Consider the following 26,109-nt stretch of genomic DNA (forward strand, 5'->3'; position numbering starts at 1 on the left):
CAGTCAAGTACATTGTGGTTCCCCCCCCACCTCCCATTTTTCTTTAGCTAGGGCAGTTTCTCTGGGTGGTGTTTCTTGAAAAACAAAAGTTGATGGCAAGTCTTTAGATGACAGAGGTACTTTTATGGGTGATGTGTGTCGTGGAATGGATTTATCCTGACCAGATTTAATGGAATGTTTCTTTCCTGTATCTCATGGGAAACACTTTTAACCTTGTGTTTGCACTTCTGAATCTCAGCTTGGGGTTCTTTTCGTGTTAAAACAAATTAAAGTAACTTTGTAAGTCTAACCCAATACACTTGTGTATCCTAGTTTATAGCTTTTAGCCAGGGGTCAGTTTCTTACTCTATTTGTTTTATGGACATGATGCATTTGGCTGGGAAATGTGTTTAGCACTGCAACACAACCAGTAACCATTTGATACAATTACTGAAACCTTTCAAAGCTTCTGTTTATTTGATGTTTCTATTTACTGCTAGGAACTTCAATTTACTGTTTTTAAATTTATTTGTTAGTTAAGTTTCATGGAACACTACTATTTTTGGACACTGTTTAAATGAAATATTTTTGTAAAGAATTAAAAGCTGTATTGTAAAAAAAGAAAAGATTTTTTTTCCTTGTTCTTGTTTGCTGTCACTTATAGGTGTCTTAAACTTCAGATGATGATAAAATGTCCTCTAGAGGGAGATCTTGTTGCTTTTATGTGCTGAAATGTTGGTCATCTTGCTCCAGTTAAATGTCTTGATCACTTAAATTGGGAAAGATCTGTAATGATGAATGTGTGTATCTTAATAAGTACCTATCTCCTGGATTTGTGCTTAGAAATTTGATAACAGAATATAGAGTCATGTAGTGCTTCTGTAGGTTATATGAAACATGGTTATTTTAATTTTAGCAGTTCTAATTCTGAAGTTAAATGAATAATCTTTGCAAGTTCCAGAGTTCTACTGCTGCAGAAGTATTTGTAGGACCTACATTTGTGGTGTCCCTACATTTGTGGTGTCAATTCTGCAAATGTTTATGAAGATAATCACTTTCATGCTGCATTCCCATTGTCATCAAGATGCTTTTCAAGGCAGTTTGTTTGCTGACCTGAACCAAGAATTTCAGCAGCCTGTCTGAAAGTGTTGTGGGTTAAATCTCTTCAGTGTAATGAGTGCTAACAGCTTGGCAAGGAAACAAAGCAGTAATAACATGTCACATTTAATCAATCTTACTAATGCTTCCTGCCTATAAACAGTAGAGCAGAAATATTACTTTGCTGACTCATCAGTTGTTTTAATGTAGTTAATTCTATACTCCACATACTCCATACAAATCATTGGAAAAATCTTGGTGGGATTATAGGAGGGTGAATTATTCTGCTGGTTACACATGCAGGCTTAGCATGAGATTTGTTTCTCCTGGACACGTTAAAAAAAACTTATTTCACAGTTGAGGCATCTATGCTCTCATTTTTCTGTAAGTAGTTGCAAATAGTGAATTCAAGTGTAGTTTCTGACATATCTGATATTTAAAATTAAGGCTGTGTGGAACATGCTCTGTGGATATAGTTGGAAAATTTCCTCATACTGCAAGGCTGCTGAAGGGGCCAAAAACATGTTTATATTTTAAGTGCCAGTTGAACCTCTACACTTCTTTCAAGTCATCTGTACTGTTAAGATATAGATATTGTTAGACTGACTCCAAAAGAGTTGTAGTGTTTGTATTCTTATGAATGTCCATACAAAACCACTACATAATCAAATAATTTCTTTTGTGTGTGTGTGTGTAGAAGTAATGCTGGAAGTAAGGCAAAGTAGTTTGCTGTATTTATATTGCAAGGTTGTTTTCCTTTTCATCCTTATTGTCATTGTTTTGTGGTATGCAAATACACCTCTGCAATGCATTAAAAATGTATGCAAAGGGCTTGCAGGCAAATAATGTTGTTTAATAGAATGTACAGTGTGTTATAATAGAGGAATAAATTCCATTAATAAACAGAAACAAGAGGTTTGAATTTTTTTTTAAGAAAGGCATATTTATATCCCTAAGTTACTCAAATTGTAGATTTTGTAATTAATTGTGCTCTGAATAATCAATTCTTTATTTTAGATCATAATTTTGGAGGATTGCAGCACTGAGATCTCTGGAGTCTGCTGTGTCTAGCCATAATGAGTTTGGTTGCTTATGAAGATTCAGACTCTGAGACAGAAGCTGAAAAGACTGAAGCCCCCAATGCTTCTGGCAGACAAACAAACCAGCTGAGTTCTTCTGTGAGTTGTGTTCAGCACTTTGCACCTGGTAGTACAAAATCTGCATATGAAATGCACCCTGCTGGGAGCACTGGCAGATCTGGCAGGAGCTGGGTTTGTGAAGATCCCCCTGAGCATTATGCACAGAATAACAACACTGACTTGGCACCTCCCTACTGTCCCAGGATCTACTCTGCCAATGCTGCATTAGCTGTGGCTTACAAAAACTATGAACAGGCTTCAAGTTCTTCAACAAATTCTGGAAATGGCATTTCCCAGAAAAGAACACATAAAGACAGCACTACTACCATGAAAGGAATCAGACCATATATCCCTAAACGATTGCGTCAAGAAAATTCCAGTGAGCCTGAAAAAGAAGAATCTGACCAGAGAGGTAGCTCAGATTGTGATGTTAAGTTTGGTGTATCAGGAGAGCAGACTTTCAGAAAGATCTCTGAATTAATTAAGCCATATTTGGGATCTAAATATAAAGTGACTGAAGTTCCCAAAAGCTTAATATTTTACATGTCTAAGCACAGTGGCCCTGTTAATGAGATCCAGTGGTGTCCTGTACGGGAACAAAGTCACATGCTTCTCTCAGCTTCTATGGACAAAACAGTCAAGGTAATGTAAAGCAAGATGCTTTCTGGTTCAATCAGCAGACTTAAAAATATTTTATTAAACAATGCTCTTCTGGAAATAACATCCTTGCTTGTGTGTATTTAACAGTTCCAATCTACTCAAAATTTGAGGAGATGCTTTATACGAGTATTATGAATTTGCAGCCTAATCCTTCACTGTACCCACTGTTAATTCCATTAGCTTGAAATGTGGTGGTTTTGGGTTTTTATTTTAGTCATGTCAGTGTTTTAGACCTTCAGAGGTTAGATTTCTGCTACGTACTTTCTCATGATCTGCATCAGTGTTTTATCACAATGGCCCATGAGCACTATGGTATGCACACAGATTCTGCCCTGAGTCATTAAGCAACTAACTGCCAGCACTGGAATAATGTTTTGAAGAACTTTCTGGCAGCCTATGTGACATCTGCTGGAGGAGGTAGGTCAGGTCAGATGGATTTTGCATGTCAGAACAGTGTCTTGTCATGATCTAAGAGGTCTTCCCACTTCAATTTGTTTTAAGGGTTAATTACTCAGTACTCAGAGTGAATTTTCCTCCTAGCTTTAATGAATTTGTCTTCAGTTCTTTGGTAATTTAGTCTGTCCAATGAGGCTTTTGTTTTTAAAACAGGTAATAAAAGTATTTTATGTGTATGTTTTCCCAGATACAGGGCTGATTGTGCCTCTGGGTTCAAATAATAGTCATCTGAAGTGGCCTTGCACAGAAACATACCTTTGATAAGAGTGCACAGAAGGTATCCTTTCTGGTGGAAGAGGTGCTTTATTGCATCTAACATGTATTTACCATGGCAAGCACAATTATTTTCTTGCTTCTAAAATGTAGGACTTTAATAAATCTTCCTAAATAGAGAGAAGAAGAACATCCTTTGTACCAGCATGCCAACATAGTTCCTCCATCTTCTTTCCCAGGCAAAGTACCTTTGTTTCTCCTTGCAAGTTGTCTTTATTTGTTATGTCTTGGCTGTTGCTTGAAGAACAGACTTAGAAAGAAAGAGGCTAAGATATGTGAAAAGGCTGATGGATGTTTCTGCTAAGCAGCAATATAAATTTAGATTGCACAATACTGATGTCCAGGTGTCTGAATTTGACTTTTTATCTTAAATTGTCACATTATCTGCTTAATGTTTGTTGACTGTTCCAGAGCCTCATTTTACTGACAAGTGAAGTTATGGATGTGTTGAATTTGATATAAAAATCTAAAATCTAAGTTGTTGCTGCAATATAAAATTATTAAAAAGTTGAAGTAATGGCCAGTCTGCTTTGTCTTCTGAGCATAAAGAAAATTTATTTTTCTGAAACATTGTTACCGTGCCTGCTGGGAAGCAGTCATTAACAGTAAAGCCAGTTTTTGAAGAAATCTGACTGTTCTAGGTCCCCCAAACCTTGGAAATTCAGTATAAATGAAGTATATTAATATTGACAACACTTCAGAGCACGCGGGTCTAAAAAATTAATAAAGGAATAACGTAACTGTTAGGAAGATGTGAAAGCACAGGTTATCCTGTGGAAGGCGGCTGTAGAGAGGCAGGGGGCTCTGGGTGCCCCTTGCTGCTGTTCCTTAGGGAATCTCGTCACTGCACGGGGGCCCTGGGCAGCAGAGGGCGCGGTCACACCGAGCATTCACTCGGTGTCAGGCTGCCAAATTCCCTCCTTTCTGGGATCACAAGCACACGGATCCCTGGGGACTGTGACAGCACTGCTTTACTCCTGGGAATTGATTTTGGCCGCCTACTGTTGCTTGAAGTTGTCTATTTTCTGGTATAGGCATAAAACAACTGATTGAAATTGCAGGTCAACTATTCTTTTTCCTCATCTTTTAACACAGATTGTATTGTTTTTCTCTCCCCAGAAACACCTGCTTGGGATTGCTCATTTAAATCCAGGCAGTGGATGTGTGTCCTCTTTCCCTCTAATGGGAATATGCAGACACTCAGGATGTTTGCGTGACTTACTTTCAACATCTGATTTGGGTAAAACTCAAAGCACAGTTAAAAGCTTAAAATCTCTGTATGATCAGAGAGAAGCAAGTCAGAGCCTCAAAACTCTGTACTTTCAGTTAGTCATAGGAATAACTGTGACTATTTTTAAGTGTAAATGTCTTGGATTCAGTCCTTAGACTCAGCCTATGCATTAAGACATTTATGTTTTGAAGACTCCAATATTAACGGGGATTTCTCAGAACTGAATGTTCTAAGTTGAGATGAGTGTGGTACTTTAAGTCGTGCTTGAACCAGAGCTCTATAGTTGTCCTCAATTTGTGGAGAATTTAGCCACTTTTATGTATTTTATCTGTTCTTATATGCCTAATAATTTCCTTTTCATCACAAGCTAAGAATTTTCCTTTGTGGGAAAGGATTTTCTTTTCTTTTTTTCTTTTCTTTTTTAAACTTTGCATGGAGAAGGAAGAAACAGTTGGTTTACCTACTTAGTGATCATAATTTTTTAATTCCCATCTTAATTACAATGACTAAGTCATTCATATCACACAGATATATGTCTAAACTGTGTATATGGTCCTGATTATGTGGGGTTTGTTTTACTTTTTAAGTATGTATATGTATCCTGTTTAGATCAGGAGAAAAGAACAGTCTTCCATTTATATTCTCTCAGGTTGAAAAGTGCACTTCAACATCTTTAAGAATCTCTGTAAATCATGCTAAAGTATTTACAATAAATGAATTGATGTTTTCAGTTTCTATTGACTGAAGAATAGCCTAGAGCTGGAAGGTCATAGAAGCATTTAGTAAAAATATCTTACAAAGTTAAGAATGAAAGAACTGTGTTAGAGCATTTTATGGTTTTCTTTAAAAGTATTTGATCTGATTTCTTTTATATTGCTGCATTTAAAACACCTCACAGTTATCAAGTGGTAAAGTTGAAAAAGCTCGGGGCAGAATTCTTTAGAGTAACACTCCTACCAGCAGATGGGGCTCCTCAGCGTGTTAGAAAGGGATGGGAACTAGACTGCCTCTGAAGACTCAAAGACTTTAATATTTGCCTCTAATGCTGTATGTTGAAAGACCAAAGTTACAAGTTTATGCATGTGTTGCTAAATGTATAAGAAAACCCCTGAGTTTTCTGAGTGACCTGAAAATAAGATAGAACTCCATCTGGGAGGTGATAGGCATTGGAAATTACCCAGATTCTTCAAATCTGGAGTGTTAGTAGAATAATAATTAATGCTAATTTTTAAGTTTGTAGGGAATGGGGAGCTCTTACTGTGGCAGTACTGCTCTTCACAGTTACACTCTAGTGAGTGACTTATGTTTTTAGCTAAGGTACGTGTTCTAAGGACTTAGAAACATTGTCTGAACTGGATGAATTTGTCTTCTTTGAATAACACTTCTCTACCTTTGTCTGAAAAGCTGCTGTAAATGAATTTTAGGCATCTACTGCCATTTTTGCTTTTTCCTACTTAAACATGAAAATAGTGTTTATGATTTTTATATCTCATCTACTTTTTTTTTTTTTCATAAAGTTCGAGAATTATCACTGCTGTTAAAGGTGCCTGGTTCCCATAGTGAGGATATTCAATCCTTTCTGAACATCAGACCTTGTTTAGGTATTTCTGTTTTAGAAACCCAAATACAGAATCCAGAATCACAGGTTACCATTGAATACAGCTTTTTACCTTTGGTAGCAGAGAACATTAAAAATTGTATCTTGAAAGACATTTATAAATAGCAGAAACCACAATACTGCATGCACATTGTCAGTGTGTTTTATTTGGAAGATCTTATCATTGCACAGAGCCACACAGATGTTAACATTTTCACTAGTTCCTGGTGCTGTACTTAGCTTTTTAACAATTATACCTTCAGCATCCTATTCCTTTATTCTGTATTTCTAACCTTAAAATTAACTCAAGGTAACATCTTTATATAATCATCTGTTAGCTGTTAATTTTGTGTTTCTCATATTTTATTTAGAGCATCACAGCAGGTGTTATGTTTATTGCAGAGGATTTAATAATTTTCAGCACTTTCACTCTCCCTTGTTAAACAAGGTCAAGGAAAGAAAATGCTGCAATTCTTGAGTATACAAAATGTATATTAGTAGCACTTTGTGTTCTAACATATTGTTGCAAGTTTTCCTTACATATTTTGCTCTCTACTGGCTTAGTTGAATGGTCGTTTAGTCACAGCTCTATATATACAAGTAAAGTAAAAGTTTAAAGAATGAGTTTAATAATATCAGCCTCTTGAACAGGGGCTTTATTGACTCTCCATGATTGAGAACAGGACAGCCATGCTTATTCAGACCAGGGCTCTGTCTAGCCCAGGGGTCAGTCTCTATGTAGATTTGTAAAGAAGAACAAGTCAAAGGTTTGTGGTGCCTTTAAGTCCTCTTCTGGTCTGTGCTTATTTTCAGGTTGGGATTTCTGAGCTCCTAAGTAGTTCATCTTTGTAACTTGCTACCTCAAGAGATTTCTTCCAGATACTTCTCCAGTCTTCTGAGACCCTTTTGTGATCATTAGATTTAGAATGGTATGTTACTTGTACTCATTAAATTTAATGTACAGATTTTGTTTCCTGGAGTGTGTCAAATGCCACAAGAAATACAGTTTTCAATCATACTTTCAAAGTATTTTAGTATTTTGTGGCTTTTTGTCTGTTTGGAGAAAGATAGCACAGTAGTATATTCCAGGAATTTTGTTGTTCTTGATCCTGTTTTAGTGGACTGAATGATAGAAGATGATAGCCTCGATCCATAAACTGTGTGTGGCACAGATAGTGGCAACACAAACTTCCTAGATGTTGGCCATTACCCTGTCTCAGAGTAACAAAATCGAATATTTCTGTTTTCAACCATTCTGTATACAATTCACTTGGAATAGGCAGTGTTTTTTGTTGTTCTGGTACAGGCTTGTGTGTTTATTAAGGAATAAATTTAAGCTGCCAGCATATTTCCTGTACACTCAGGCATAGCTGTCAGATGGCTGTAGCCCTGTGACAGCTAGGCTGGATTCAAACTGTTCACTAAGCAGAATTAGCTATCATGCTGCTAGTACCTCAAGTAGGGCAGCTCTTAGATTGATTTTTAAAGTCTAATTGTGGCAACATTCCTTTAACTGTAGGTGATGATAAGATGACAAATTGGGAAGTCATCCTATTTGATACATATTTGAAATGTTTTGAAGATCTCTGTTGATACATTTAAAATAATATGTATTAAAAATAACAAGTACTTCTCCCCATTATCTTGGAAGTGGCAAAGAAATGCTCATATACTGAATAATGTGTGCTGCTTACCTAGATGTGGGAAAAAAAACCCCCATTGTTTTCTTGTTGAAGAGGCTACTAAATAGGTTGTTCTGAAATACTGAAGCAGACTTTTCTTTATGAAGCTTCTGCCCTTCTTTCCTTGTCTGTTTAGAACTGTGCATGTTTTTTCCAGTGACTTTAAGATTGCTGATTATTAAGATGGCAGTACACTTATGTGATAGGTACATGTATAGTAATACCAGCCTTTTATGTATACCTTGGTCTTCTTCTAACAAAATTATTTCATACACTTCAATGAGAAGGATCCTCCATAATGCTTCTTTTTGTAAGAAAAGGAACATCATGCAGGAAGGAATGTACTTGACCATCAGTGAAAAGCTTCTGGCTGTGCCATGGGTAGATCATAATCCAGGTCAGGGTGTAATAGATAGCTCTCACAATTGTTCTGCAAAAGCTGGTGACATGTATCAGCAAACAACAGTTCATGAAAGTGGTGAATTTTCATCTCTTCATCCCAAAGGTTTGTGTGGATAAGAGTTGTTTCACTTTTGGTATTTTAGTACCTTGATAATGTTTTAGAGATTGCTGTTAGAGAGACATATTTTTTTAATTATTTTCTTGTTTCCAGTGATGCTGTTGTCAAGGAAACAGAAATCCTAGTAAAGCCTTTGTTCACTTTTTCAGAATCCACAGCTGGAGATGACTTGTATAGTTTTTATTATGTTGGGAGTGTTTGACACATGCTTAGGCCTCAAAGGATTTTTTCAAAGAAGTATGTTTCTTTGAGTATAAATAGCACCATCCTCATCTCTGTAGGGTATGATAAGCCATTGTTTCTTTCCTTCTGCACTAACAGGAACTAAATTCAGTACTGCTTTGGATTAGAATTTATCTTAACACTTATATGAAGACTGACATTTGAGGAAAAGGGGGAGGGCAAAAATGAAGTGAGCCTCTCAGCTTCTGGGTGAGGTTTTTAGCTTTGTGATGTCATGAGTTTTTTTTCTACTTGGAAATGACTCCTGACTTAAGAGCTCCTTAAGGAATGCAAGAGTGATACCCCAAGTGTTCTTGTGAAATATTTTTGACTGCTTTGTGGCTGTTAGAGGATGTGGCTGTGGGGGAGAAGAGTGGGATGGATATTTTGCAGTGTAGTTAGTACACCTGTGTTCCTCCTCTCCCCTGCAAAAATAAATTGGGAATTATTTCAAGAAAAATTTTGAAAATTAAAAATTCTTCCAAGAGCAGGGAAGCTACAGAATCCTTTCTGTATTTTGAGTCTGATTACAAATCCTCTTCAATTTCTTTCTCTGGAGCTTCTGCAGTGCCTTTTATTCAGCTGCTTAGCATGTTTAAGCCTTGAGGATAAAACACTGAGGCCTTCTGTAAAATTTGGTTGACACTGATCAACAGGTGCACAGTGGCCACAGGTGAGATGCACAGGATAACATGGTTGTTGTGACAGTATTATTTCACAAACCTGTTTTCTCTGTAAATCCAAAAGCATAGAGATGGCTTCTAAATATCCTTAACACTGATGTGGGGGAAAGGATTCTGTTCTCTCATGTTACCTAAAACGAGTTTTGGTTACTTGTATCGTTATTTGCAGAAGTATGATGAATTTAAATTGTTTATCTGACTTTTTCCTTAGCAACCCACCTGTCCTGAATGGGTTCTGCACTTCCTTTCTACTGGGAGCTCTTCCAGTTGTTTATTGTGTCTCTGCAGTAGCAGAGGAGAAAGCAACTTCCCAGCACAGCCAGCCTGCTAGGACAGAGTCAGGGCTAGAGATGTCAGTGGAGCAGTGCCTCTAATAGAGCTGAACAGGTAATGTGCTAAGGTAAGCTCTCCAATTGCACACAGGATCTGTGTGGCAGCTGCTGTGCAGTCTAATGGCAAAATGGCAGCTGAGATGGGAGAGATTTAGGATGGTGTTCTTCCCATTCTGGGTGTGGCAGTAAGATTGCTGGTGAAAAACGTCAAGATTTTGGTATCTAACAAAAAATGAGCTAGAGTAGTTTTAAGTTCTTAAGTGACTGTAATATATGACAGATATTGAGATACAGGAGTATCTCAATTTTTTTGTAGCAGTTAAGAAATTCTGAATATTTTTTGCTGTTTCAAAATATAAATAACACCGATCTAACTTTGCTTCTTTTCTAGAAATCTGGCTTTATAGCTGCATCTCACATACTGCTATATATTAAAAAAATCTGCTAACAAAGCCACAAGGCATCTTATGACTTTGATTCCTTACCCTTCATGGTTTGTCAATGTTGTCAAGGAAACAACTTTTTGAGAAATTTTGCTCTACTTTTTCAGGTTCTATAGAGAGATTACTTGTGTAGGATTTATCTGGCATCATGGCTAGAAAGAGTTTTCCTGAAGTTTCTATTCTTCTCAGTATGTTCATGTCCTTGCCTTTTTAAAAGCAGGTTTTATTTTTAGTGTGTGTCACATAGCTGCATCTTTTAGGTCATAATACCAGTGAATGTACCAAAGATTGCTGACACTTGATCTATGGAGGAAGCCTCATAGAAAGAAATTAATTGATGTCTTTGCTATATATTTTATAGAAACAACTGTTAGTTATAAATTCCCTTTAAATTATAGGAGAAAAAACATTAGAAAACCTCTTGTTCTTCCAAGAAGTTGCTTCATTACTGTGGAACTAATGACTTGCTATCCTTTATCATACATATCATGTTTCATTGCAGTAATATCTCTCTTCAAAGGAAAAGCCTTTTGTGACTGGTGTGGAATTCTGTTGGGTTTGTGTTCCAGGCTTTGTCACCCAGGCTTGCTGGGTGACAGACTGGTTAGATTGTTATGGCTGATCTTTATTTTCACTGTGCTTGTGGAGGCTTTATTTTATATCATTTTAATAAAACTGCTGTTTTTCTTCTTGGACATACCTGAAAATATTATCAAAACTTCTGATTTTCTCAGATGTTTCAGTTGGTGGATGGATTAAGAGTAATACTGGGTGTTAAAGTTGAGACTGCATGTGCTTGTGTGTTATGCATGTGCCAACTATGTAACACCTTGCTTCCTGGAATCAGAACTAGGAATCTGTCCTTTTCTCTGGTCTCCTTGTCTCTTTCCAAAATATAATATGCTATTTAAAAGGATTTTTCTCATTCTGAACATTGTGACTTGTGCATGGAATTTTTTATTTTTATCTACTAAGAGAGGAACACTGCTGGTTTTCTATGGAAAGGATGGGAGTTAGGGGTGCAGGTGGTTAGGGCTGACATAGTCATATAAACATGTTAAAGCTAGCACTATGTTAACAATGCAGAAGAAATTAAAATTAATTAGGTAGTTCAATCTTACTCTGCTTGCTGGTACTGAAATGGTGCTAGTTAAAATGTCCTCATTGCTAGCAAAACATGTAGCTGCTTGACATAATTAATAGTTTTTTTCCATAATTAAATGACTAGTTTTCATGTTTAATACTGGGTTATGTTGCTGACATCAGTGGGTTTAGGATTGAATCTATATTTTCCAGAGAAGAGAATATTTAATATTTTGTTTGGATTTATTGGGTTTTTCTCTTTGTTTTTGCTTGTGTTTTGGGTTCCCCCCCCCCTCCCACTTATTAACATTCTCAGTAGCCTTGGGAATAATAAATGCTTTATTTTTTAGTTGAAAGAATGAAGCTGTAAAGAAAATCTAACTAGCCCAGGCTGACTGATAAATGCAAGATTCATTAAAGCTCAGGTTTTTAGATAGCTGTTCTAAATCACTGTCTACTGCCTCTCAGATATTACTCCAAATCAAGGTGGGCAGTAAGACTGCAAAAACTACTTAAAATAAGAAAACCACCTGGTTAACATTGGAGATGGACAGAATTTGCTTGTAAATTTGCATTAGGTAATTTCTTCTAAATAGAAATTAGTCCCTAAGTACAGCTCTGTACCATTATTTTTGGACCTGCTGCAGTGATGTGCTGCTCTGTGCCATTGCACAAATGCTCTCTCAGTGGGTGCACAGTTGGCAGAGTCCAGCTGTGCTGTGCTGATCAACAGCCACCACTCATCTGATCATGGGTCACCAGAACTTGTCCTTAGCTGTTGTCCCTGCTGTGCCAGGTGCTCCCAGTGGATAATATGTAGCAATGAGACAGGTTTAATTGCTTAATTGCTACTTTTTGTTTGTACTTTGTTTTATTGACTGCATGAAGAAGATGTTGTCTGATTTTATATATGTACATAGATCAAGATAAAGCTGTGAAGTACATTGGCAAGCTGATTGGCAATTTTATATTAAAAAAGTATGATAGTATTGAGGTACAGTACAAACAGCTGTGATTTGGATTTTGATAGCTACTGTTTAACTGAAGCTTAAGAAAAAAACCTCATAAAACTAAAAGGAGTTTGTCTATGGTGGTTTTCTCCTTTGTTTTCAGAAATAAGTCACAGGTCATCAGGAGGAGACACAGAGTGTTTCAGAAGCTGGGAATGCAGTTGCTAAGATTTGTGTTTTGAATAGAACAGTGCTTCTATGCCAATAGTGGATGCTCCAAACCTGTGGCATGCAAGAGTCTCTGGGATATGTTTGTGGAAGTAGCCAGTCCTTCTTTACCTGTAGGAACTGAGGATACTTAAGGCAATTTGCCTCCAAAGTGCTGTAATTCTGAAATTGAGGTGTCTAGCACTTAGGAATCCCTGCTTTTAATAGAGCATAAATGTTTGTGACTTTGAAGAAGTGATTGAGCTAATGAATATGATTCATAGAGATGAAGGGGAAACCAGATTATTTAATAAATGGCTATAATAATTCAGCTAATTATCTCCTGGAGAGCTGCAATACATTTGAAGTTCTTCTTTGCCTGATGGTAAGATCTTGATTGCTGAAGTGTTTTCTGGGCATGAATACTGTCTGCTAGTAACTCCTACTGGGCTTGTGCTTTTGGGTCCTGTCAGCACATGTGTTATTCTTAACACACTACTACGTGCATTGCACTGCATTCTGAAGTTGATGGGAAGCTGCCAAATTTATGCCATGTTTTTCTCCTACATAGGGCAGCAGTAGGGAATTTAGTGGTTTAAAAGCAATTCTTAATAGATACCTGTCATTAAATGCGTGTTTCTCTTGAATTACTTAAACATGTGTGTCAAACTGCTCTGCTTGAACCATGTCATCCCAAATATGCCCACTGCTGTGTGTGAAATAGCTAATGTATCTGAAGTAAATTTTTGTGGATATTTAGTGTACAGCAGGGGTGGGGATTTGAGTATCTTTTCTATAGTTAACTTTGTCTCATGCTAAAAGAATTCTGATTTTTCATATTTTAGAAACGATAGCTTGAATCACTAGCTGATTTATAAGGATATTGTAGCTTCTTTTCACTTTTGTGTTTTCCAGGAACTTGCCATTTGAGGAACATCCACAGGGTTAGCCATAGTGCCACAATTAGTCACAAAACACTTAAAGGTTAACTGCAAACTAGATGGGAATTCTTCACTTTGTTTTGGTGTGTGTGGGAAGTTACTCTCTTGTGCTGTCTGCCCAGCATGAATGTACAATTGCTATTTTGTAGCTACTGAAAAACCTAGTCACGCTCAGAACTTTTAGCTGGCTGAGAATGTGATCTATATGAGCATATTCCTTAGAGTCAATGGTTTAAGGAAAACTTGTGATTAGCCTCAGGGGTAGTTATGCCAGAATCTCTGCACAATAAAGAACACACTATGTTAAAAGATGACAATTGATGGCATGGTAGAAAAACTTTGCTCATGAGAAGGATAGAGTCCTCAATAACTGATGGTTTTAAATATCCTTTACTGGATATATACAAATTGCTTTTATTTGTGAGCATTGTGTATAATGTAAAGGTTGCCTGTCTTCAGAGTAAAAAATGGTGGTTCTCTATTAATTTTCCTATTTTCTCTCTTTTCTTTCCTTGTCAGTTTGCCATGTTACTCAACATTTAGTAAGCCCATCTCTCATGTAAATAGTGGGAATTAGCTAAAAAAGATTGATTGGTACAGATGACTAAAACATCAAACAAAATCTCTGTTGGTGTGAATCTTGCTGTTTGGTCTGACTTTGCTCAACTGTTCTTGAGATTATTTGATGTTTTGGCTGAGAATTTCTGATTTTTCATTTGGGCTACCTAATACATAGGGTGTTAATTTCTAGGCTTCTTTAGTACAAATCTGTGCAATAATTCAGAGGATACTTTGGATTTCAGAATGGCTTGAGAAGACAGCATACAATGTGTTGTGATATATATGGTCTAATACCATCATGCTAGCTCTGTAGAGCAGGTGAATTCCATTGAAAAACATGTTTTAAGCTGTTGCTTTCCTATTAATTTGCTGTAAAATCAGTGTTAAGCATGAGAAACATACATATTTATTCCCCTAAAATGTCTGAAGACATTTGTCATACTTAACAAGTAAAATAGGAGAAAATACTAATGGCATAATTTTGCTTTTTACTTATTCCTCTATTCCTTGTTTGGTTTTTTTTTTTGGCTTTTTTTTTTTTTTTTTTTTTTTTTTGTTATAAAAACCAGAAAACCACTACTCTGGAGGATTTAAAATGTCCAGTAGCTTTGAGGATGTGCACTGGACCAGCTGGCCTTCAATTAATGCTGGTTTGGCAACCTGGCTTGCCTTAGGGCTAACCTGTTATACTTGGTTGTAGTAAAGTTAGTGTAGTGGCATTTAGTGTAGTGTAACCTCTTACAGCCTATTTTATTTTGCTGACAACTTTATATGGGAACAGAATAATTCCTCATGAAACTTGCCAAAGGTCACTACCAAATGACTGTAAGAAAGTGTTTCAAACATTTTGGTGATCTTGCACAGAATAAGGAAAGGGAAAGGAAGGTCTATAGTAAGTTTTACTCTTCTCCTGATTTCTTCTTTTGGATAATCCTGAGTCGGTTGATTTTCTCTGAAGCCTGCTTTGAGCTCTTGGAAAAGAACTACAGTTTTGATTTTATTGATTAATTTGTTTGAATATCACTTTTATCTGAACTCCTGTCTTTAGTAGGAGTGCAGCAGCATGGTCATAATTCTCACTGTTGTTCATCTCCAGAGACTGTAGAACTTTTTTTTCCCTTCTTGTTTTCTCAGTCTATAGTTTAGGGAAAGAGATATTGGGGAAGGTGGGTAACATGTAGATCTCTTGAGGAGGTTCTTCCCAAGCCTGGACTTGGTTGTATGAGGTGTATGCTGTGTCTGGGATCAGGTGTTCTCCTTTCACTGCTGAGGAATGGAACAACACTTTCCTAGAGGATGACACCTCCAGTGAAGTCCAGCTGGCTGCTGGTGTGGGCAGGGTTAATGGTTAATGACCTGTGGCTCAGTGTCTCACCCCTTCTGTTCTCTTGGCACTTGGCATTGCCAGTGTTTGTGGTGGGCTTTGAAGTAGAACAGTAAATCTACACTCAGTACAGCCAGGCAGCAGCAGGAACTGGCTTTTAGACAAGGTCAGGAGTTTCTTGGCACTATGCACAATTGAACGTTCAATTTTTCTTTTTTTAGAAACATTTTGCCTTATTTTTCTCTTCAAACATAATCCTTGATTAAAGTTTGATCAGGAGAAAGTTTTGTGGTATAGAATGAAGATGCTGTTCAAACTGGGCTGAGAGATACAGACCAGTAGGACATCCTTAGAGTACATAATTATTCACAATGTTGTTTTGACTGCTTAAAAATCCTCTATATCAAATAATTGGAGAGCAATAGAGTAAATTTAACCTTTTGTACTTTAGAATGCTGTCTAAATGTTGCTTCTCCATCTTGGAGCACGTTATTCATTAATCTTTTTTCTAGTGGAAAGAAACTGGCTTTACTCTTAAAAGAACAAAGGACAAAACACCAAGTTATGGTTCTTCTGACATTCTGTTCTTGGGGTCATTTTTTTCTTATTTTCAGAGTTTATTTCTCCAAGAAGGTCTTGATCAAGACCAAGATCAGAGTTGATGATCAAAGACTCTTGCTTCTGAAGAAAGTAGTGGTTAAATCTTTTTTCCAACAGAAAGAAATCAGTTCATTTTTTGATTTTCACATTTTTACATTATACATTGTATTTCATCCCTGAATTTGGTTGCATTTTTCATTTTGTAGAGAAATTGACCTATCTATAAATAAGATGGAAGAAAGTATGCAACCCAGTATGAATAGTATCCTCAGTATGTGCATTGGAGGTACCTTGGACTTGATGATGAATATTTTCAGTCAGGTATGGCTCACATCAGTCTTGTGCTCTTGAGTTCAGTTATGGAAACTTAAAAATTTTTGGTTTTGTTTCCATCTGATGGTGTGAAGAATTAATTTTTAATGATCCTTTTTGAGAAAACAATCAGAATCACTGTTTTTTTTTTTTTCTCAGTGTTTGTTTGAAGGAGAGTTTCTTACCAAAAGCCATGTACTAGCATTTGAATACATATCCCAATATTAGCAGGTAAGCAAAGGTATGCAATTTTCCTGAGCAACAAAATACTTGATTACAGGTCTAATGATAGTTTAAGAGGTGTTTTCAGATGTGCCTAAATCAAGGACTTGAAGCAGATGAACTTAATTATCTTTGTGAATATTCACAATCACATTATGTGCTTTAAATGTCACATTTGGAAATAGTGCCTCATCTCTAGTTAATTAACAATAATTACTCAAGGTAGTACTTATGTTTCTGGAATCTCTTTCCTACTGTGAAAAATGTATTTTGCTTCTAAAGGTTTCTCAGTATAAAATCCAGATTTTATTTAAATCATTCTGAAAGTGTTGCAGTTGCTTGGACCCTCTGTACTATTTAGTTATACCACTGCAGCATGGATAATCAGTTATTTTATTCTATTTGGTTTTTAACACCTGAACTGTGATGTGTATAGTATTTTTTTTTAAAAAAAGCAAGCAGTTGATTTTTTTTTTCCCTTGGCAGCATAAAAAAAGAGAAGCAGTAGCAAATGAGACTGGCAGGCTAGATCCACCATGAGGTGTTACAAAGGTGTGTTGACATCTTCAGCTAAAGAAGTATGGCTTATGATAATACCAGAAGGGTTTTATCTCTCTAAGGATGTTTTTTCTTGGCAGAGAGCATTTCACAGCCCAAGATAGCTTACATTGAAACCAAAATAAACCTCTCAGAGATCCTAGAAAATCTTCCCTATATTCTAGTTTCCAGGTTCCCTCTTCCATCTTTCTTCTCTGCTTTTCAGATAGAAACTTAATTGAAATATCCAAGGATTCTCTTCAAAGGTTTTTCATTAAAATAAAACTTTTTTCAGTAGTTAATCTTTCTTTTAACTTGCTTGCAGCAGTGCACTTTACGTGTGCTTATATGTACATGTGTGTGTATATTAAAAAAACATATATTTCAATATATATAAAAAGAGCATTAAATGAGCAGAAAACCTCTATTGTCAATTACTTTTGCTTAAAATATTCTATTTGCATAGACATTAATTAACCTATGTTAATGAAGAATCCATTGAAATCCTGGTAACAACATGTAGCTTACATTTCAGAATAATATTTTCCTATATAGTACATGAAATACTTCCAAGTTTTTATTCAGAACAGTACTTGCAACGTGCTAAACAGATGTTTGATCTCTCAGATATCAATTTCAAACTAGTTCAGAGATCAGGAAGAAAAGCTACTGAATTTTAGGAACAATCATGAAGATTAATTAAACTAATAGTGCTTTCTGCAGTGGGAGTGGAGATAACAGCAGGTTCATGAAGGCATAGCCAAGGGGAGTGATGAATATTTTTTCAAGTGGTAAAAGTGTTTTAGTGATGGCAACACAAGGGGAGGAGACATTGAGTAATAGGAAGCTAAAATAATGAATCTGATTGTGGAAGGGTCTTCAACATGCTATGTGAAAAGAGTGTTGGAATTGGTAAGGACTTCACTGGGGAAACTTCCCAATGATAATTTTTCATCTGTGGAATGACTTGAAGAAAACAAGCTTTTCACAACCACCAGATTTTGATTTTAAATATTTAGGTAATGCTATAGACCATTCTTACTGAATGATCTGGTGTTGATGTCAAAAAACTTTCACCCATGTGTCTGCTATGCCAAATGGGTTGAAACAAAACATTTTTCACTTACTTTTTTCTCCTCCTGTTCTAAATGAAGGACTCTTTTTTTCTTTGAGAAATTTCTTAAGTTCCTCAGTACAGAGTCTGGATTATCAAAAAACTTGATATTCAGGCGCTGACATTCCTTGTTTATTTTAGAAGTCATTCACATTTATGTGCTTTAATAGGATTTAAATACTCTTGAAAAATTTGATCAAAACTAGTCACTAATTTCTTTAAATTTGTGCTAATATATAGGAGTCCACAATGCTACTAGAATTTTCAAGTAAGCCAAACCCCAACTATTTGCATTAACTTCTAATTTTGAAATTCTTCATTCTGTAAGTCTGCAGGGGCAGTGAAGGAAATGCAATGAAATATTTCTTGGTGAAGTAGCACTTTCAGTAGGTGTGCTGTACTGCTGCTGCAGTGGGAAATGCAGAGCCTGAGGCTGCATTGTTTAGATGTTGTGTTGCAGTGGTGCCAATGAGCTCAGCACTCTGGGACCTGTGCTGGACCTTTGGGTTTATGTGCATTTTCAGGGCTGTGCTGCCCACAGCAATGGAGCTGCTGAGTGGGGCTGCTGGGATGCTCTCCTGGGATGCACAGCTATTTCCCTGGGCTGAGCTTAGCTGGGATTCCTCATGTGCTGATCAAGTAGGTTTGCACTATGGGAATGTAATCAGAGGCAGCCCCTACTGATAGAATACCACAGTTAGGCATTATTGCTTGCTAAATGAAGTGTGTTCATCAGGCTTGAGAGCAAAACAGGGGAGGGCAGTGGTGTGTATTTTACAAGAATCTAAATGTTACATTTACTTCTCTAGTTAAAAACAACTTTATTGGGTCCTGTGTAAATGCCAGGCAATGTTTGCAGGTGTCAGTATGTTCTTATCTGCTCCTTGATAACTGTCATTAATTCATAGTTTCAATTCAACATCCACATAGGAGAAAGTTAACATTTAATCTGGTCCTAGGCTTTTAGCAGGAGCTGTTATTTTCATTTCCAGTTGCCAAGCCACGCTCTTACACCAGCTGTAAAATGGAAGTTAGTGATACAATCTCCATAATATGACAAAATCACAACAAATATGCAAGCTTGTTACCTAATTTCTAAACTATTGCTGGAGAGCATAGTAGATACTTTTTAACATGTACAGTTCTGAGTATTTATAGATGCTTCTAATCACACTTGTGTAGCAGAACTTCTCATTTGAGCTGTAGTCCTAGTTAAATTTAAAAAGTCAGTTACATCTGGGAACTAGCTCTGAAACATTTGGACTGCAGGTACAGCTTCTTGTGTCTTAAATTATTGTAGTTTTTTTTCAGATTATGATATCTAGGTAAGCCAAGTACAAAATTTTTACATGTTTATTGGTTTTAAGAAAAAAAATCCAGTATTTTTAAATTAATATTGTGTCTGTGTTTAATGTTTTTGAATTTATTGTTAAAATAAACCGCCCCCAATCTAATAACAAAAACCTATTTACAAAAGTTATTGTGCAGAATGTGAAAAAAATAAGTAGTTGTTCTTTTAAGGTTATTTTTTGAATCTTAAAATGCAAACTGTTGTGCTTTGTATTGCCGAAAAACATAATCAAAGATCTCTTGTTCAACTTCAGGTGGGCTATATGACTGTATTACATTGTGGGAATGTAAGTGAGCATTGAAAACCCTCTGCTGACTAAATGTACATTAGATTTGCAAATTACCTACCAATGCCCTATGGGACAAAGCTCTTCATGAAATCATTGTCAATAACTTTCTGTTGGGTTGACTTGTGGAATAGATTGTTCTTCAACATTTCACAGGAGAGAGATTAAATGTTATAAAGTACAAAGTACAGAAACTCCGCAGGGCAATCTAAATGATGTTATAGGAACTGAGCTATATTACAAAGAATATTAAACATTTTTGCAGTCTTCTGTTATTTGTCACATGAATGCCAGGCCCCTTTTTGTTTAGTGGTTTGCATAGATATTCAAAGGAGAAATAACAAAAGCTAATCAGTTTTGTTTTATATAAAGCTGTTAATATGTGGATACTTAAGTTCCCTAAAAGAAAAAAAAAAAAAAAGATGTGCTTGATGCTGTGTAAATTGCTTGGCAAAGAGATCTGCTGTATTCACTTCATTTGAAAAAGGAATATATTTAAAAAGAAAATAGCATGACACAGCCAATGTTGTATATCTGTGCTTGGGTATATCCATGGCTGTGCTGAGTGAAGGAAACTGAACTGTGCTGTGTGCTTGGAGGGAAGCTGCGAAAAAAAAAAGAGGATAAATTGTTCTACAACTTTTCTGGATAACTGTGTTGGAGCAGGATTTTTTTCTACTACATTTAAAGGTCAGGGATTTGCTGAGGGTTAATGTATGTGTGCTGCTGCACACAAGATGGCCATTCCCATCTGTGAGGCAAACTGTTTTGTTTGAGGCAGCAAATCTTATAGGAGGTACAGAATATCCTGGGAGTCAAATGTGTGACTTTGAGAAATTACAGAATCACAAAACAGTGAGGTTGGAAGAGACCTCTAAGATCATCGAGTCCAACCTTTGTCCTAACACCTCAGCTCAGAGTCTAGACTATAGCATCAATGCCATGTCCAGCCTTTTCTTAAACACATCCAGAGATGATGATTCCACCACCTCTCTGGGAAGAGCATTCCAGTACTTTATTATTCAATTCCAGTACTTTATTATTCATTCCAGTACTTTATTATTCAATCCTGATGTATTTTTGAGGCATCTGCCTCCTACACTCCTTGAGTGAGTGAGTGGCCATGAAATGCAAACATCCTTAATATAATAAATCACTTGTTTACCATCACGTTACTTGTTCTTTGATGGTCCTCAGCTTCCAAGGCTTAACAGTATTTTTCACAGACTTCATACTAGATAAAATCTACCTCCACACATGCAGTGGAGACCCACCTGAGCAGGAATTCTTGCAGCAGAAATTTGCACCTTGTTGAGATCTCTCTCTGAGGAATTGTTATTGAGGATTATGGGAGGCAGCTCTGTGTTAGGAGCTGTCTGGAGGCTCTTTAATTTACATAGGAAACACTGCTTCTCATTCACATGCAGCAATTTGATGTTTGTGTTAGAAGGCAGAACACTCACAACACAAGCAATGGTTTGTTCCAGGGGAAGCAGGAGACCAAACCTTGCACTGAGAGACCTTTGTCACTTGGACAATAAATTTCTTGTTCTTCCCATTACTTTTCCCAGTGCTTAGAGACACATAATCATCATATTAACTCAGTAAAGGTACAAACAATTATTGTAAAGCAGAATGGTTTCCTCAAGAAAAACTGGAAAAATTCTCAGTCCGGGTGACCCTAGTATAACTAGAACAAATGGAGGTTCCTATATTGTACATCCGTCCTGCTAAATAACATCTTATGCAGAAAAATCTTGAGAAGACCTCAGCCAAAGTTTATCCCTGCAGCCTTTAGGCTAGGTGTATTCTTCAAAGCAATTTAAAAATATTCGGTTAAATTAAAAAAAACCTATCCAAATAAATTACCTATTTTTTTGGTGCTCTCTTGTTGTTCTGGCTAACCCGATTTCATTACAAAGTTATTTCTGTTACACAACTAAAATTTAGCATTATCTTCAGTGTCATTCAAGTAATCAAACTGCCTGTTGTATTTATCAAAATGTATTCTGCTCTGGGTAAGGAAAATATCTGCTCTTACTTCAGGACCTTTACTGCAAGAACTTAATCAAACAGTGGACTTATCTTTTCTCTCCACTGCTGTTTCTGAACTGCAGGATAAGGCTATTTCTGTGGAAACAAATCACCATGTTAAAGTTGTACAGCTGCCAGAGGGGGCTCTGATGTTTCTTCCTCTGAAGGTGAAGAAGACTCCAGTGTATTTCTAATTGTGTGATATAGCTGCAGAAAAATGTCACCACATGCTGTCATGGGCAGCCCTGCATTATTGATTGATTTGGACATTAAAATATGTAACCGCAGTCAAATGTATGATAACACCTTAATATATGCATTTCTTAGTGTGTCAAAATTGGTGTGGTTTCTAGAGGTTGCATTTTCCAGGTCTTTTAGAGGGATGAGCAAGTGTTGTGTGTAATGTGACTGATTAATTCATCTCCACTTGAGGTCTTGGTGCTGCAGTTTGTGCTGAAACCAGGAGTAAAGGAAGGTACCAGACAGAGGAAGCTGAGGTGACATTTCTGTCCAAGGGTGTTTGCTCTGCTGGCTCTGCTGCTGTCCCACAAGTCTTGCTGGCATTTCAAGGACTCTAAGGCAACAGGATTCTACTTAGAGTGGTCTCAAATCAATGAAAAGCAGTGTGTTTTTCCAAATCTTAGAATAGGGGAAAGAATTCTGTTCTTAACATCTATTGCATCTCTGTTCCTCTGGAATCTTTCTTTTTTAAGAACAAAAGAGAACTGGGAAGAGACAAAAGAGACTAGCTGTCTGCCAGAATAAAAGTCAAAAGAATGATTGGTGTGCTTAGAGATCTTGATCTCATTTAGTGAAGACTTTATTCTGCGAATGTCTGCAATTTTCTAGTGTCTTTTAAAATGATACATGTGGTATAAAACATTCTAACAAACAAATCTGTGCTTTATAGAAGGAATCAATGTGTTTTGAAAGTCTAACGGTGTAATTTATTTCCCTGAAGTTTTTAAAGGAAGATAAAATGGTTTCAGGAGAATTTTCTTACTAATGATCTTTTGGTTCCAGGGAAGAAAGCTAGAATTGTGAAGATTTCACTTGCCAATGTGGAAAAAAAACCTACCTTAAAGTAATGAAAATAGGCATGTCAGTTTACTCACAACTTAATACTGTCAAGAAATATAACTAATACAAAATGCTATCAACTGTAGGGTGGCTGTTTTGAACAGTTTTATACTATGGGTTCTAACTGACATATTAATTAGAGCTCTAATACTTATTACCAAAAAACAGGTTACTTTTTCACATCCCTCTGTGCCTTTGCCAACTTGATTACAGTTGACAAAGTTGATAAATTTAGATAGTTTTCAGGTTCTTCAGCATGTCTCCTCAGCTTTTGGTTTACATCCCCCTGCTGGAGTGGCAGTTATTCCTGTAGAGAAATTCAGATGATATCCAAGGAACTCTGAGTTGTGTTAGTACTTCTCTTCATCTGCCCACTTTTCCTGGAAGTATTTTTAGTGGCAAGATCATCTTACTGGGCTTGTTTCAGTATTCTTTCATTTAGTGGGGGTGAACCTGTGCTGTTGGTACCATTCATTAAACAAGTGTGATATATAGCTCCTGCTGATTTTAATTAGTTTAAACTGATTTTGTAGCTTTGTAATGTGTTCTTGTCATAATACAAATGTGCCTTGTGTTACACTGTGATACTTAAAATAAATGCATCTTTGAAACTTGTAACCCTCACCTCTGTTTAGAAAAACAAGCTTCTCTTCCAAACACACTGCACTGTAGGAAACCTTGTGTCCCTAAAACTAAAGGCTTGGTGCCATATCTTAACTAGACATTCACTGGAAATGCTACAAAAGTATGAAATGGCCCATGGTTGTGGTGTGAAACACATTAAAAAAACCAAAAAAACAACAAAACCAGCCAGAAAACAAAATAACCCTGCTAAAAATTCCCTCAAACACAGTTTTATTTTCAAGTGAATGAGGGAATGCTCCAGCATTTAAAAATGCTCTGAAGCTTCATTTTTAAGGCACGTCTTTAGAAAACCGCCTCAAATTTAAAACCCTTTTGTTTAAATAGTGATCAAAGATATTAATTAAAGCAAGATATGGATTGTTCCTTGAAGTAATATAACACTTAAAAAATAGAATGCTACTTTTATCTTCTCATGTAAAGGAGTCAAATTAATTTTTTCATTTGTTTATTAAACACAACAAACCTTATAAGTTACCATTCAGCCAAAAAAAGAAGCATTATATTTATTTTGTTTGTTTTATTGGGTGTATCTTCTTCCTCAGCAATCATATGGTAGTGACTGACTTTTGTAAAAATTTTTTGCATTGTGAAATAACAGTAACGTGTGTATGGAATTGATATGCAATCCAAAAAGAGAATTTCATGTGTATGTGTTACTCAGAAGATTGGACTGATGAAGAAGTAGATTATTATATATCTGCTTCTGATATGACTTTGTGCAAAAAGCCTGAAAGAAATTGCCTGTTCAGCTTGTTGAATGGAAACAGTTCAGTATAAACCTGTCACAATTTCAGTTCAACATGCTTGGCTGCAAATATGTCATAATAAAAAGAAAATTTTACAAGGAGTTCTGTGTCATGGAAGTACTCAGAACTGCTGCTGAGTTACTTTGAAACTTTTAACTGTGTTTTCATGTAAATTAACTTGTTCATACTTCTTCAGTATTTCAGTTCTTAATTTTGGGTAAACATTCTTTATAAACAAGCTCATTCTAATCTCTAGCTTCACTTTTGTAAGAGCAGCAGGGCTTCCTTCTGAATAATTATATAATACTCTAGCATTTACCTACTTTAATCAAGTGTTTGAATATGTTACTAGTATTTTTCTAGTCCATGTTACTGCATTCATGCATGTGTTACCCGTGAGCATTTAGCACATTTCACCTACACCAGCTGTGTGTGTGCAGCCTCCCTCTGAGAGGCTGGGGAACGCTGCAGGGTTGAGCTTGTTTGTCCAGAAACTGCATGTAATTAACAGGGAAAGAATATTGAAACCACTGAATAGAAATAACTATCCATTTCATCATTCTGTCTGTAATTCTAGATGTGAATAACATCCAAGAAATGGGAATTCACCAGAGTCCATGTTTTCTTTACTTTTTCCATTTCTGAATCAAATGGTTAAAAAAAGAGTTCTCGCAGAAGAGATTAGAATGTCCTGAGGACACTTTTGATACAATGGGAAAATATAATTATCAAATTCTTTCATAGAAATGTCTATGAAATATTTATATCAGTATTGTTCAGTGTCTTACTGTTCCCATTTAAAAAATATGATTTACTTCTTTCTGAAGAGTTCTGTTTGCCAGTTTTGACTTGAAAGACTACTGTGGAGGCAACATTAATTATTTATATTGACAAACTCCCAGATAGTTTGTATACTTTAAAATTATTTATGTCTTCATTTTTCATTGGTTGATTAGATTTTCCTTGTGTTATAGGTTAACTTTTGAAGTAGTGAATCATTAGGTCTATTTAAATGAAGTGTAGCTCTTGTTCTGAAAGCTTTACCAAGAATATTTCTTTATTGTATGTAATCAGTGGGCAGCTCTTGCCACAGTGATGGGGAGTTTTTGTTTCATTTTTGAAGAATTCTATTTTATTTGTCTTGTCCCTCCTTTGCCAACTGAAAATGTCAGCTTTATCTTCTTCCATTAGTGTTTTCTTAAAATTATTATATAGGATGCTGGCATCTTGAAGTGAACTTTTGATTGGGTTTTTACTTTCCTATTAATGGGAAAACCACCCAAACGAAGCTTCACAAGTAGCAATTATGGAACATTCACTGGAGACAGAGCTGCTGAGTTTCTGTGGGAGGGATTTTATTTAAAATAAACCACCAAATAATTGGAAATGCATTTCATAGGCCTGATTGGCATGAAGCTCATGTAGTGCTTGTACTTAACCTTTGCTGAATTTTCTAGGATTAAAGCTTTTTGACATGTGTGCAAATCAGTTTTCATACCACTGAGTAATTTCTACTAATAGTGCCAGACAGTATGCCACAAATATTGTAAGTTAGAATGCTTCTGCCTGAATAAAGCCCCCTATAAAATTAGAACTATGTTATGTCTAATAGACTGGGCTATTTTCTGGTTTAGTTTGATTTTGTTTCTGGGGTTTTTGTTTGTTTCTGTTTTCCTTTTTTTTTTTTTTTTTTGTGTAGAAGAGATTTTACACCTCATTGATTTAACTAATACACTTGTGATATTTTAGTATTAGATTTTTTAGGGGAAAAATAACAAATTTAGACCTTATGCTGGCTGTC

At 36.2% G+C, this 26,109-nt stretch overlaps 1 protein-coding gene across 3 annotated transcripts in view; it reads left to right on the forward strand.

Moving 5' to 3' along the window:
* Positions 1-26,109, forward strand: part of WDR25 (WD repeat domain 25) — a 58,863-nt gene that overhangs the window by 953 nt on the left and 31,801 nt on the right. For all 3 annotated transcript variants that reach the window (XM_079308193.1, XM_079308195.1, XM_079308194.1), the window contains exon 2: positions 2,095-2,858. In XM_079308193.1, the coding sequence (XP_079164319.1) occupies positions 2,154-2,858 (705 nt within the window). In that variant the 5' untranslated portion in view covers positions 2,095-2,153. The remainder of the gene's footprint in view (positions 1-2,094; positions 2,859-26,109) is intronic.

This window comes from Erithacus rubecula, assembly GCF_903797595.1.
Source record: "Erithacus rubecula genome assembly, chromosome: 6".
NCBI lineage: Eukaryota > Metazoa > Chordata > Aves > Passeriformes > Muscicapidae > Erithacus > Erithacus rubecula.